Source organism: Homarus americanus, unplaced genomic scaffold (genome assembly GCF_018991925.1).
Source record: "Homarus americanus isolate GMGI-L3 unplaced genomic scaffold, GMGI_Hamer_2.0 scaffold25827, whole genome shotgun sequence".
NCBI classification, from domain to species: Eukaryota; Metazoa; Arthropoda; class Malacostraca; order Decapoda; family Nephropidae; genus Homarus; species Homarus americanus.
The window spans coordinates 10,489,057-10,504,722 of record NW_024738300.1 but is presented as its reverse complement, the minus strand read 5'-3'; the positions used below and the strand labels follow the sequence as shown (position 1 = coordinate 10,504,722).

The 15,666-nt window shown below is 35.7% G+C and overlaps 1 protein-coding gene across 3 annotated transcripts in view; it reads right to left on the bottom strand.

The window, feature by feature from the left end:
• Positions 1-7,190: 7,190 nt before the first annotated feature.
• LOC121873850 (prolyl 4-hydroxylase subunit alpha-1-like) overlaps positions 7,191-15,666 on the bottom strand; it is a 98,676-nt gene continuing 90,200 nt past the window's right edge. For all 3 annotated transcript variants that reach the window (XM_042377628.1, XM_042377629.1, XM_042377630.1), the window contains 3 exons: positions 14,624-14,689; positions 10,417-10,582; positions 7,191-10,114 (listed from right to left, as the gene is read on the bottom strand). In XM_042377628.1, the coding sequence (XP_042233562.1) occupies positions 10,041-10,114; positions 10,417-10,582; positions 14,624-14,689 (306 nt within the window). In that variant the 3' untranslated portion in view covers positions 7,191-10,040. The remainder of the gene's footprint in view (positions 10,115-10,416; positions 10,583-14,623; positions 14,690-15,666) is intronic.

Here is a 15,666-nt window from a genome sequence, read left to right as displayed (position 1 = left end):
CATCGGCCAAATTTGAAGTCTGGATCTGCTTCAGTATTTATCCAGAGCCGGTTGTATTTATACAGAGCTACCTGTATTTATGCAGGGCCACCTGCATTTATACGGGGACGCCTATATTTATACAGGGACGCCTGTGTTTATACAGAGCTGCCTGTATTTATGTGGGGCCACCTGTATTTCTGCAGGGCCACCTGTATTTATGTGGGGCACCTGTATTTATACAGAGCCACCTATATTTATGCAGGGCCGCCTGTATCTACACGGCCGGTGTAGCAGTTAAAAGTGAAGTCTAGGTAAAAATGAAGTGTTTGCCCAACATATCGTACGGCACTCCCGGCAGAACGCTCTTAGATTCCGTGGTGAGCAGAGCTGGTGAGTGGCATTATATTCGACATCCATGCGTTTGGATGTACACGTATAATAATTCAATTAATTAAGATGTACAGTGGGGTATGCTATAACGAACGGATCCTACTACGAATATTCCTATAACGAACGGTTTTACCTATAAAATTGAGAATGCTATAACGAACGAAACTCCTACAACGAACATTATTTATTTATTTATTTTTTTCTAATTTATTGTTTTTTTATTACAAATATTAATGATATTCTTTATTTCAGGGGTTTAGATGCATATTTATGCACTTTTTACAATTTTTACAATTTTATATTATATTTTTCAGTGTTAAGTGGTTGTATTTGGGGGCCTGGAACGGATTAATCCTATAACGAACAAGGTTCTAGAACCAATTAGATTCGTTATAGCATACCCCACTGTAAAGAAACAAATTCTTTTATTAAAAAAAAGTTTTATTTCCACAGCTGATGATCTACTGGCAGATACCAGATTTTCAAACGGTCATATATGGAATTGTTAGATTCCTGTATGCATATTTATTTAAATCAATACTGTATAGAAATGAATAAAACCAATGAACTGTACATTATTAATATATTAATACCTTACCAAAGGAGATCTCTCCAGATATTAAAACAGAAGCTGCACCGTAATATGAAAGGATTGTTCATTCTTCTGTGGATAATTATTGGGCCAAATTATTCCGCTCATGTTATTTTGGTCTGCATCACATAACAGTTTACGTTAATAATCTCTGCTGACATCTTGTTTCTCTTGGAACTCTTCACTGTGTGATACAAAACAATAGAAACTATATATTCAGTTGTTTTGAATTACAGTACATTAAAATAAATCTGTGTCTGCTGACATTTGAGTTTACTGTAATTGAATATAGTCAATTAAAAAATGTTGCACACATTAATTAGTAAATAACTCTGTGCTAAGAAATGGAATCTGTTCAGATTATTGTAATTAATGTAAATAATTAAAGTATTTCAACACCTTCAGCTGTGACAACGGTCCGAGTGGCAGGTAGCACATGTTAAATACCACACACTACATGTGGTAGCACATGTTAAATACCACACACTACATGTTAAAGGCAAGTCCTGGAGTGTGTGTCTGTGTCAGGACAAGTTGCTGCAGATTTATTAGTTCATTGCACAATAATGCCAGTTATATAATTCCCAGATCAGTCTGCCGGGCACTAAATGGCGATACATTATTCTTAATAAAGTCCAGCTGAGCTCTCGTAGTGTCACCTGGGTTGCAGATAACTATTTTCATCCAGTTTCTTGAGCTTTAAGAGTGACGTTAAGGACCTTAACGTCACTCTTGAAGCTCAAGACAACTGCTTACTATTCTGGTGGTCCTATACTCCTATAGTATTTGTATTTATTTTTTATGTATATTTTTAGCCCTTATGAGCTTACTAGCGACTCGGGCAGTTGTATTCATTCTTTAGCAAGAGTTTTATTGTGTATATAATGTGCTTTATTTATTAACAGCTTTTAGGAGTAGTATTAGAATTTTGAAAACGATCGTATTTTTATTATTAACAATGTCATTATTTTATGCCGTCAGTCCATTACTTTACATATGACGTCTCAATAAGGTTTTACAAAGACAATTTCGACTGTTTTATTGATCTTAATTGGGAATTCATCAGTGGTGGGCACAGCTAAACGAAAAGCTAGCTTCGCTAACTAAAAAGTTAACTTTGCTCACGCTAAACAGCTAAAAAAATTAGCGTAAGCTAACACTAACCGCTAACTTTTGTTATATGAATTTAGCTTAATTTTTTGGGGGGGCTCTAAAACCCTTAAAAACAGACCTAGAGAGCTGAAATACTCATATGTTGTCTTGTGGCTTAGACATAGAGCTTTCCAAAAAGGTATAGCATGCCAAGATCAGATGATGATCAAGGTGTACACAAATAATTAAATGAAAAAATTAAATTAAACATTAGTTTATATTCAAGTTTCAACATACACTTTAAAATCTTTATTTACTGTACGAAAAGACAGAAAGTAATAAACGAATCCAAAAACTATAGTACTGTATAGCATAGGTAGCAAATAGCATCATGCCAAGATCAGATGATGATCAACTTATCAAGGTGTACATTACACAATTTCACAAATAATTAATTTGCATTCTCATACAACCTATTGGCCTTATTCATTATTCATGTAAATGTGCAATACCAACCACATACACATTATACCAGTGCACTTTTATATGACTTATTGTTGGTCTTAGTCATGTAAATAAATCATGTCTTGTCACGTTTACACGTACAGTACTAACATGCAATCAGCCAAGCGTGCCTGACTGGCTGTTGGAGACACAGGTCGCGGCGTCACACGCTTACAACAGACGGGAACAAACATATATAAATTTTGTTAGCGGAACTAAATTTAGCGGAAGCTAATTGGTCCGCTAATGGTTTCCAGTTAGCGAAAATGCTAATCCGCTAACGAGAAAGTTAGCTTCGCTAATTAGCGGAACCGTGCCCACCACTGGAATTCATCACATGTTCAGTAAAAATACATCATGGATACTAGAGTTCAGCACTTGGAGGCTTTATTAATACATTATGGATACTAGAGTTGAGCACTTGTTGGCTTTATTAATACATTACACCAGAAAACAAGAGAAACAATATTTGTAATATAATCCCATAATACAATAAAGTACACATTAGGGTATGAACTACAGATACAAGATTATTATATGGTACATAATATAATAGAACTAAGAGGGTAACACAAGAAGCCAGAGATGTCTGGGGTCTGGTTGTATTAGGGTGATTAATCTAAAGGTTTATTCACTGAAATTTTAATATCTAAAAAAACTTTACAAATAATGGTGCTACTGTAGTATGTGTTCTACAGAGCTGGAGCTACTGTAGTATGTGTTCTACAGAGCTGGAGCTACTGTAGTATGTGATCTACAGAGCTGGTGCTACTGTAGTATGTGGTCTACAGAGCTGGTGCTACTGTAGTATGTGGTCTACAGAGCTGGTGCTACTGTAGTATGTGGTCTACAGAGCTGGAGCTACTGTAGTATGTGTTCTACAGAGCTGGAGCTACTGTAGTATGTGTTCTACAGAGCTGGAGCTACTGTAGTATGTGATCTACAGAGCTGGTGCTACTGTAGTATGTGGTCTACAGAGCTGGTGCTACTGTAGTATGTGGTCTACAGAGCTGGAGCTACTATAGTATGTGGTCTATCGAGCTGGAGTTGTGTCTACCAGGATATTTACACTGTAGCATCCATGAACCTAGGTTATGTTATGTTAATGGATGTTTTAGTGTAAATATCCCAGTAGACACAACTCCAGCTTGGTAGACCCCATACTATAGTAGCTGCAGCTCTATAGACTGCATACTACAGTAGCTCCAGCTCTGTAGACTGCATACTGTAGAAGCTCCAGCTCTGCAGACTACAGTAGCTCCAGCTCTGCAGACTGCATACTACAGTAGCTCCAGCTCTGCAGACTGCATACTACAGTAGCTCCAGCTCTGCAGACTGCATATTACAGTAGCTCCCAAATAACAATATCAGCATCTACAGTATTTGGAATTTTTTCAATCATCTTTTGGTGTTGTCTGGTGATGATGTAGCCTCTGTCATCTGGTGGTGGTGATGTAGCCTCAGTCATCTGGTGGTGGTGCAGCCTCAGTCACCTGGTGTTGGTAATGTAGCCTCAGTCACCTGGTGTTGGTGGTGGTGATGTAGTCTCAGTCATCTGGTGGTGGTGGTGGTGATGTAGTCTCAGTCATCTGGTGGTGGTGGTGATGCAGCCTCAGTCACCTGATGTTGGTAATGTAGCCTCAGTTACCTGGTGTTGGTGGTAGTGATGTAGTCTCAGTCATCTGGTGTTGGTGGTGGTGATGTAGTCTCAGTCATCTGGTGTTGGTGTTGGTGGTGGGAATGTAGCCTCAGTCGCCTGGTGTTGTCTGGTGATGATGTAGCCTCTGTCATCTGGTGGTAGTGATGTAGCCTCCTTTCACCTGGTGGTGGTGGTGATGCAGCCTCAGTCATCTGGTGGTGATGTAGCCTCTTGTCATCTGGTGGTGGTGGTGATGTAGCCTCAGTCATCTGGTGGTGGTGGTGGTAATGTAGCCTCAGTCACCTGGTATTGGTGGTGGTGACGTAGTCTCAGTCATCTGGTGTTGGTGGTGGTTATGCACAAGTGTTTCTGTGTTCTGGTGTTAATCTACCTGCCTGTTGTTTGCCTGTACACTGATACCGATCGTTGGGAAATTACCAGACTGGCGGGACAGCCAGTGGTAATTTGACAACACCTGTGAGATATCTACTGCTTCTGTACATACGACCCTCAGCCGCTGGTAACCGGTGGTGGAAGCTGGGTAAGCGGTGAAAGGAGAGTCGTAACAGTATTTTGCTTGAAAAAAATTTATGTACACAAAATGATTTTAGTTCCTCATAATAAGAACAAGCTGCAAAACAAAATTTATCATAGTACACAGTGCTGTATCTAAATTAATATTAATCATACTTACCGGTAGTTTGAAATCGGAAATACTGTACAGTAATAGCAATTATCATTCTTGAAAGATTTTAGAAGTCCTGTACCTGTACTGAAATTTTAATTAAAGTGTGAAATAAATAATTATTAAAATTCCCCAATAACTATGAGTACGTATATAATCACAGTATCACACTACTGTATATTGAATATGAAATTTCTAGCAAAAAATATGATGAATCTATTTGTTTTCACAAGAAAACAACAAAATCATAACAAATGTTATAACATGAAAAAACAGTAAACAGAGAGAGATAGAAAGAAATCACAGTTTATACATTATCAATTACAACACTCATGGCAAAGTCTACATAATTTAACTAATTTGCCCACAGACAGAGGTGGAATTATGGCTGCACTCTTGACATATGCCACTGGTCAACAACTCTAATGCTTGTTCAAAATACATTATGCACAGATTGGGCTGATAATGTATTGTACATACTAGTGAAGGCCTTAAAGGCCTCCATTCAGTTCTTGCGTACTGTCCTTAATAAAGGCATTGAAGCATTCAATCCTCTTGTTCACCTGCTTCCTTTTCTTCTCCCCATGAGGATGTTGATACTGCTGTTGGTGGCACGGGTGATCCTGATGTTGGATCAGTTGATCCAAGTGTTCCTGCTGGTGCAGACGCTGGCATAATTAGTGGTGGTGTCTGCCTTCTCCCTTGAAGAGGAACTTTTATCTCCACGTTTCTGCTTCAATTTTGGCATGCAGATCGACCTGGTTTGTTTACATTTATCTTGGATAAGGTATACCAACCCTCTCGAATTGCAGCATTCAATGTTACTAAATAGTAACCCGATGTTCGAGTTTACTCAAACTTTGCAATTGCGGCCTCGAGTCAGTTTGTAGCAAGGCAGCAGATTGGCTGGTAAACAGACACACAAAAAGTCCTTTATATATCTTGAGTATTTAATCTGTTATAGTTATATTCTGATATTCTAAGGGATAATAACTTCTGCGTTGATCACTGATAATAAATGCATCTGGGAGAAGTAAAAATTAGTATGTTTAATGCTCCGATAATAAAAATATCATTAAGAGAACACGTACAAGTTCATAGAATTAAACTGTTCCTTGCCCCCTGACGAAGGATGTTGCTGAAATATTGTACTCTTTTCTTTGGCAGTTGTTGGGTTAAAGGTAGTTATCTCTTGATAACACTGACAACTGTTATCATTACTGTTATATAGTCTTCATTACTAAAACCATCATTTTCAATACTGTTTTTATGAAAACAGCATGAGTACTCTATGCATCATTCTGGAACTTCAGAGAAAATTTTCCTGTTACCCGGAAAATTCCAGGGATGAGGGATTTTTTCCCGGCTTTGAGAGTATTCTCATTACCCGGAATCTCTCATTCTCGGAAATGCTCTGCACCAATTGTTCCGGCTAACAGAGATACCACTGTACCTATTCGTTGCTTGAAACCGTTGTATAGCCTAGTCATCTGTAATATCTAGTGGCCATATTAATAAATTGAAAACCTCTACACATGTACGTACACTTGTATTCACTGATTTACAGTAATAGCTTGGGGAGAGAGAATAATGATAATTACGTATGATCATTAAAGAAAATTATATTGTATATTGTATTCCTTCAGCCACCCCAGTAAATGGCTAGCCCATATGCCTGATTACTAAATTGGTTTTACACTGATACTGGCAGCAAAATAATAAAGAGAGGAAGAGGAGGGTTGTTAATAATAATACATTTTTAATAATATGAAGAGTAATATCATAAAAATAATGATTACATGAGAAGTCCAAGTGGTTAACTGAAAGATATTGTGTTAGGGGATGAGAAAATCAGAATAGATGGCAAGAATATCTTTTAATACAGTGGGGTGGTCTGACCCAGGATAATATGAGTCCTCTCTTATTACAGTTTTCTTCCATTACACACCAATGATGCCACATAAGCAGCTTCACCCATGCGCGTGAGTAGACTTGGTTTAATTAGACTTTGATTGTACTATCAGAATGAGTGAGAGAGGATGGTGAAATTATGATTTAGGTGGTGATAATAGAGGTAGTGGTGGTGATCATGGAGCTGGTGGTGAGAAAGCAGAAAGGTGACTTACCTTTTGTAATAGTAGAACAATCTTTCATTAATTGGCAAGTGGGTAGTAAAAGCTTGCTTTCGTTATAGTGTAGATTCGTTCAAAGGTTTAATGTTCAGTGTGGACTTACTGTACTCCAAAATTGCCGTCTGCATACTCAATCCAACAGTCAGCCAAATATTTTGGAAATAAAACACTAAATTAAAGCTTCAGTGATCTGCATTTTACCTAGAGCAACCTAACATTACAAACATTCACTATCAATCTACAACATATGGCACCTCTGTACTTTCAACATAATCTATGTCAGTTCATGACCTACTTAATGACTGACATGTGCTGAAACTAAATACTAGCCATACATGATATCACTTGTAAAATATGAGACTCTTCAAACTTCTGACATGCAACAGAAAATTAAATATATATCAATACAACAAATAGTGAGTACTTAACCTTCCACTGCCTAGATAATTTGCACCTTGACTGATCACAGTTCTCATACATTTCAGTGAAATTATTCCACTACTGCAATTAATGAAGACTATCTAGAGATGTGGCTGGATTATTCTATCTCTGAGAAACATGTTTAAAGTAGTGGATGAAACGTCAAATACTTTATGGTCTTAAATGCATTGTATCATATAAGGGGTTCCAAATGCAAAATAATCTAAAATGTGGAATAAACAAGAGGGAATGTGATAGAAAGTAGGCAAAAATGTAACACACTTGCCTACCAATGTGCATAATCTAAACAATTCATGTGATACCAATAGCTATGTGATTCATACCAGTGAAGAACCATGTGTCATACCTCACTTTACATGTTCCATTAAAGAACATTAAATCCTAACCTATAACAAAATACAACACCAAGATTTTGGAAATAATGCAACTGGCCATTTAACAAAGTTATGTAATACAATACCCTCATCATGATCACTGATGCTTGTATGCTGATGACCTGGCCACAATTTTTATTTAACTGTGAATAAGCCATACAAATCTTGGCTATACAGGTATTTGAAAGTTGTACTGTACTGTATAATAAATTACATGTATTGATGAACTGCAAAATGTACTCCTATGAATTTGCAACTACTGTATAAACGATAATTTAGAAATATTTACATAAATTGTCATTATTAACGCTGGTTTTGCAACCCTAACAGGCATTGTATAACTGCAAAATTGCATAATCATGAATCCGTTAAAATTCAATAATGGAAACAATTTTTTGTGGTGCAACAGATCACTATTTTTTGGATACTTCTACCCCATAAAAAATCAGGCTACAGCCCTAAAAACAGCATCCATTCTACACAAAAAAGCTTTATGGATTAAAAGTTTAAAGATTTATTTGAGTTTGTGCAACATATTTATTACTGGCTGTGGATAAGTTTGAGATTCAGCCGATTGCCTAGGCTGGTGGAGGACCGTTGCTCAACTTCCTTAAAACTGCCAGTAAATCACTGAATTCTTGATAGAGATCTCAATAATAACTACAAAAAATTAACTGATTATTTTCTCACTAAATATGAACTGTTGCCTACAAAACAGTATTAGAAATCCAGTCAATTGATAAAAATAACTGTTTTGGTAACTACTGTTCCCATTACTGTGACGAACTACTACAACACTTTAATCTAATAACACATCTTGTCAGGGTATATGGCATTCATTTATAATTATTTCTTTTGCTTTGTTCAGTGCTTTAGCTTGTCCTGTCAAGAAAAGTCAATTGAGTTATGTGTCAATTAGTACTTCACTAGATAAAAGTCTCATTCAGCTCATAGTTTTATGTCCACTTCTGTGATGCCAAAAAATTTTGGCCAGTGCATTTATGTTATGACTAATGTTTATTATTCAGTACTGTACACAAAGAATGAATTTCCTTTTGAAATACTCAAGAGAAAGATGCTCTGAAAGAAGACCTCTCTACATTTGACATAATGCAATCAATAGATCCACCAATGCTGAGATAATGGAATGCTTGCCTAGTGGGTGTAAACCCAAATTTTTGGTGCAAAAATGCATTCAAATGGGGGTGGGAAATCATGAACAAATTAAACAAAAAAGTCCCATATTTGTTTGTCATTTATGTGAAGTGCACAGTAACAAATCACATACCCTGTATTAACAAGGCTTTGTTGTAGTTTCACTAAAATGCCAGCTCCACTGAGACAATGTATGAAACAGACCAACATTTGAGCACTTTTGACTTGTATTTATGAAGTTTACACTAAAATAATTTCCCCACAAAGTTAATGATATACTGTATAATTCAACTTGATAATGCTATATTGTACAGGTATTCAAAATACTGTCATTCAGTTTACATATCTTTAACTGAAAGAAAATATCAGTAACAACTAAATGCAATTTTTACTGATCTATTTTACAAGCAGAGGAAGAGATTAAAGAAGATTAAGAGGAAATAATTTTTTTTACATGAGTATATACATGTACTGTAGTACAGTATTACATGCATTGAGATTCTGCTTTAAAAGCCAGTTAAAGGTTTACACATTTCATAACCTTGATTCGCCTCCTTCAAGTTCTTGTATTCTACAATACAAACAGAGAAATATCTATACTGTATGGTACTTACAAGTAACTTACATAATTATGAAATCATGACTGGAGAACACCAATTAAAAGCTCAAGTAGTATAAATAATAGTGCTTCACCTTAAGCTTTAAATTACTCACTTTTACAATACTGTACAGTACTTGTAAAACTTTTAGGCAGATATTAATCATTATCAGTAAATAGTGAGTACAGTCACCTAATGCTTTATTATATACATAATCAACACTTTTCTCAGACAGAGACCCTTGGAAGAAGTATAAACAAACAAAATACATGTAGTGTATAGGAAAGGTACTCCAATAATGCACAACTCAGATGGCCAACTACGAGTTATGATTAAACCACCAATAATACTCTTAGGAACATGCTGATAATTTTCGTGATAAATATTTCAAGCACCAGTGCTAAAATAAAATCAAGATATGCATACATGAACACAAACCATATAACAGTAGATTATTATAATGCATTGTAGTTTTGAGCACATGGCCTTCTGAATTCTTGTCCACGTTCATGAATCCATTTATTGGATACTGGAAAGAAGAAAATTTCAATGAGACAGTATTTCTAAGGTTTCTACTGTACAAGAATATTTGGATAAAGTGTTTGCATTAAGAACTATAAATGAAAAATACCTGGTGAAATGGAAGAATGTGTGTACACTAATTCAATCTAATCTGTCTGTGTTTCAAATTCTTGCAAGCACATCCTTTACTATGTAGAAAAACAACTACCCATTTAAATATATAACAATGAGTAAAACTGGCAGCTCATTATATGAAAAAATGCAATATCTTGTTCTAATAGTAATAATTTTAAACACATCAATACTTACCCCACTTGGTGCCGACCAACACTGGACAAGCTGCATGCCGGGTCAGTGTGTCACCCTCCCCACTTGGGTGAAGATTGTACCAGAATGCAGCAGCACCCTTCTTGGGCCAGAGTGACAGGTTGAGATAGGGGAATACTGTAGCACCACCGGCCTCCACATCACTCATCTGTGTGGGTAGGTAATTACAGGTCAGTGTTGTCCAGATAGGAAAACTCAATTGAGAAAAGCCTGTGAAATAGTTGATGTACAATATTTTCTATTCTTAAAATTCAAATACAAGTTTCAATAAGTATTTTGTTGATAGAATAATTTCTTTGAGAAATTCATAAACTAAATTTTGCTTTGTCAAAATTATTTTACAATGATCTACTTTATTTTTATTACATATAACAAGTACGATTACAATTATGATTAATAGTACTATTCTTGAGGGTAGAAATATGCAATGTACAGTATAAGTTGACAAGAAGCACAAGCAGTGTCTGACCTTTAATTAGTAGAAGGAAGATTAACAATGAATGGGAGGTTCAGATTGAACCTCAGAGCAGCAAGAAGGTGATTACATAAAGTCACTGAGCTGAGTAATATGTAGTGAGATTTAGAGAAATAACCAAAACAAGGTTAACAGGTGTCAATGGGAGTGGATGGTGTACGAAGAGTGACAACATATGAGAAGTCTAATAAAAAAAAAAATACAGTACAAGAAAATGGGAAACATAAACAAGAGAAAAGGAGTGAAAAGAGGATAGTAATGGCCATGAAGGAGAATAGTGAGGTATATGAGCACCAGTTGCAAGAAAGATGTGACAAAGGAAGATGTACTGTATATGGAGATTTAAAGAAGATTGAAATAATGGTTACAGAATGGAAAATATGAAAAATAGGTGGAAAGATTGTCATAAGGTTTTAATGAGAACAAGCTGTTTTAAATAATGAAAAAAAAAATGTGAAAATGGCAGTTAATAATGAGAAAAGGGGTACTGTATACTGCAGAAAATAGAAGTACTATATACAGATAGGGAGAATAATTTGAACAACAAACATAATATTAGAGATGTGGATCTATCCTGCTTAGTACATGGTGGACTGAAGAGTGTTCAACAAAGGAAAAATTACTGAGGAGAAGAGAGGGAGGTGATGAGAATTTCTGTAAACACGGTAAGCCCCGAGAGTGGATGGAATCACTAGAAATACTAAGGCACGGAGGTGAAGGAAGGATAGCATGGGTAACAGTATATACCTGTACAAGCATTGTTTGACTGATGGACTGACACCTATTATGAGAGCATGTATGACTTTCTAGCATAAAAAGGAATGCCATTAATGTGAAACTTATGGAGAAATGTCTGTCAAGTGTATCTCTGTATGTATAAAGTAGTTTTATGGAGATAATTGCTGCCAAAACTTGAGGAAGATCAAGTAAAATCGGCTTTAAAAAATATAGCAAAATTAGTGTGTATTACAGGAAGGGAATTGTAGATCAAACATTTGTAGAAGGGAAATAACTATTTTTTTGTGGCTATGAATCTTGGATAAGCACATTAACAGATAAAAAGGCATGACAATTTGTTTAGTACTGAAATTGTGTGGGGTAAACAGTGAATTGTAGAATGTTGTCAAGAGTTTCTATAAGGAGCATGAGAGATGGGTTGTCAGGAAATGAGAAACTAGGTAACTTTACAAGACTACTATGTCATAGAATATAGTGTCACATAGGTTGTATCATAGTACTTTCAAGAATGGAGTAACAAGTGATGGACAGGGGTGCAAGTTTGGTGAATAAAGATACAGGATAAAAAACACCAGGTGATGACAGTAAGATGAAAGATGACTTAACATGAGCTTAAACAGATAAAATGGAGGAAGTGGTGTTTCAGATCATTATCCACTGTCTGTCCAATATTGACTTCCACAATGTTAACGTTTATTTGTGAGCTTCCTCCCACTTTATTGAACTAAGGACAAATTTTTTCCCTCTGTTGCTACCCATGCACCAATTCACATACAGTACACAGTATCCTTCATCCCACCCTTCCCTTACCCCATTGTTTTCACCTCTCCACTACCAAGCTATAAAGTTTTTATGTTCTCTTTACATGACCATATTATTTTAGTCCAATTTAGCATGTCTTCTATATATAATTTTCATTTCTACCTCCACTTATTTATGCTTTTAATCTCTGGATTCTGTTCACCCTACATATTGTAACTTTCCCCAGCACTGATGCTTAGTTTAGACTCTTGGGAAACTTTCCCCAGTACTACTGATACTTGGTTTAGATACCTGGAAAAATTCCGGGGATACGGGATTTTTTCCAGGGATAAGAAATTTGTCTCAATATCCGGAAATCTCTCATCTCGAGAAGAGCTTTACACCATTTATTCCAGCTAATGGGGATGTCACTTTTACCATACCTATATAATATATATAGTATATGGCATAAACCTAACTACCATTTAGCTAATCTAATGTGTTGTAAAGTAGGGCTGTCACTAGTTGCACGTAAAATTTCGGAGCATATCGACCCCCAGCTGCACAGATAGTGTTTTAGCTACTGTACATACAATAAGGACAAATAAATGTATGACAGACAAATTTCATGCAATGTCACAAAAAAATTAATATTGTTATTCCTAAATTACTTACATAAAAGAGTAATGTGGACATGCGATTGCCCCATGGGCCCAGACCAAGCTCGGGGTCAATCTCATCTTTCTGTAATATGTAATGTCAGTCCAGTGTCAGGTGTCAAACATGTCAATTTAGTCCATAACCTTTACGTTACAGACGCGTCAAATAGTACACAATCAGTTATAGTTTCAACGATTCCTTTGGTGTTGGGAGCATATTGTCAAGGACCTGAATCTTTACTACCGGTAGGTATAAATATATACTGGAGCATCCAATTAACAAATACATCAGTATAGTATTGCCAAGATTCACTCATGGTTTGTTTCATACTGAAGAATAAAAATACATTCATCTGAGCCGTAAAACTCCTATTTTTGGGGGTTAAATACAGTGTATCACTATTAACCCCTTCATTTCTGGATGCCACTTTCAATATTTTATTTGGCTAACGCCAGATGATTTTATTCAGCACAGAGATATCCCTCGTATCAAAGGGATTAAAATAAAAGAAAGACCTAAATGACAAACCCAACCTCAAACCTCAGAATTTCAATTTACTTAATATTGTGTCCACACCGATGGAAGGAAACACTTGTTGTGACCATTCTTCTCTCCTCCATGTGTACAATATACACAATGCATCTGGCCCATAGTCCTTTGGAACATAGTAGATGGGCATTCTGGTCTCAAATGATGGTTCAAACATCATTCCTTACATACTTGTAATGCCATTCCTCTCATAATCCTTAACACAGAACTACATTATTTGGGGACCAAGACACCAACCATGGGATAGATGCCCATGCGGACAACCTCCACATTGTCCTCAAGATGAAGATGTTCCACCTCAATCTCAAAATGGGATCACAAAATTGGTTTAATAACTTCTAGATATTTAGAAAAAATTCATAAATAAAAAATAAACTCAAAGTTAGTAATTTTTCAGTGGGTAAATATGCAGTTTGACTTGTATCTTTCCCTCAACCACAATTATTTACAATGACATTATTTCTGCAACACCAAAACCCTGTGTGTACCCATGAAAATCTCAGATATAAAGTCATTCAAGTCACATAGTACACTTCTGTCAATCTGAAGTCCATAGTCTTGCAGGCTCCATGTAAGTTAAATGTCTGAATTGGAAAGCCCAGCAAAGCTTATTTTCAGTGTCTTGAAACTCCAAATTCTATTCAGCCCAAGAAATTAATAAGCTTACTTGTCAACTAGCAAAATGAAAATATACAGAAAGACAAATGCATCATAAAACATGGAAAAGTATGGAATAATCTATTCAGTAATAATAAATTCATTTTAACAGCTAAAATACTGCTTAAGCTATTTGTTTAGTATGAAGTACATCCCTAAAGTGACTGAGTTATGCAACATCAGCTGCACAAACTCATGCAAGGAGGCAAACTGTCACAACTTGCTTCAGTTACCCTAGAATAATTAGAACAGTATTGATACTTTTCCATTTTTTTCAACAGCAGCACCAGCAGCAAATTACAACTGATTAGACAAGACATTAAGCATTATGCACCAAAGCTTTCACATTGTCTTCAAAAATTTACTCACATAGAACAGGTAAGTTGCAATTCTGTTACCAGTGCCTAAAGATTTAAAGGCATCTTTCTCTTCTCGCTGGAAACAATAAACTCGGGATAACATTTCACTGATTAAATTCCAATAATTATTAGGTAAAGCACAGGTTTTTAAATGTCACAATAAAAATACAATAAACAAATATGTCTCATTACTACCAAAACAATACCATTAATTGGAAGAGTGAATCCCTAGAAATCCAATAAAGAAGTGTGTGGCAAACTTCTCTATATATATTTTATCACACAAAATAACAATTGATGCAGGCGTACAAATTTGCATTGAAAGCCAAAGTAAATTTTTATGATGAAAGTAAAGTACTGTGTATCTTCATTTTACACTTAAAAAGTTAATTCTTTTCATCTAGTTAACGTTGAGTAAGTTTTAGTAAGTACAGTACAAGGAAAGAGGAACTACTTTTGTAAGAAAAACTGTGTGATCAATTTCCTGACTAATGTTTCTATATCCTACATGTTTAAGGTGCAGGATACTTCAGGCACCCTACATGCTCTACACTATAGAACGCTTCAACTTATATTTAAAGACTCACTGTTTGCTATGTTCAATCTGATCTCCATATACAGTATATTAATCTTAAAGAAAGGATTAAGATGAATAAAATGTCAAGTTCAACTACAGAACACTGGCTTAAGGCCATTAGCCTACAGCACACAAATAAGCTGATAAAGATCTGGATATACCGCACAGTTAATCTAACCTACAAGATCCTCTCTCCAGTTCTGCATATATTATAGAAACCGTTTACTACACACAGAAAGGAATGAAGTCGACATTTATCAGGAATCATAATTAAACATTTCTTATAAACTTCTACACAGAAAAGCAATTATACAATAACATTGAAAACTTGTCCTTTACAGAACTACATACAAGGACACTTTTGTAAAAAATTAAAACCAGTTTGGTTGTAAAACAGGGAAATATAGAGCATGACAAATTTTCAAGTTGAGCAAAGAAACTACAGCATCTGTATCAGGAAAACCTTAATTGAAAGG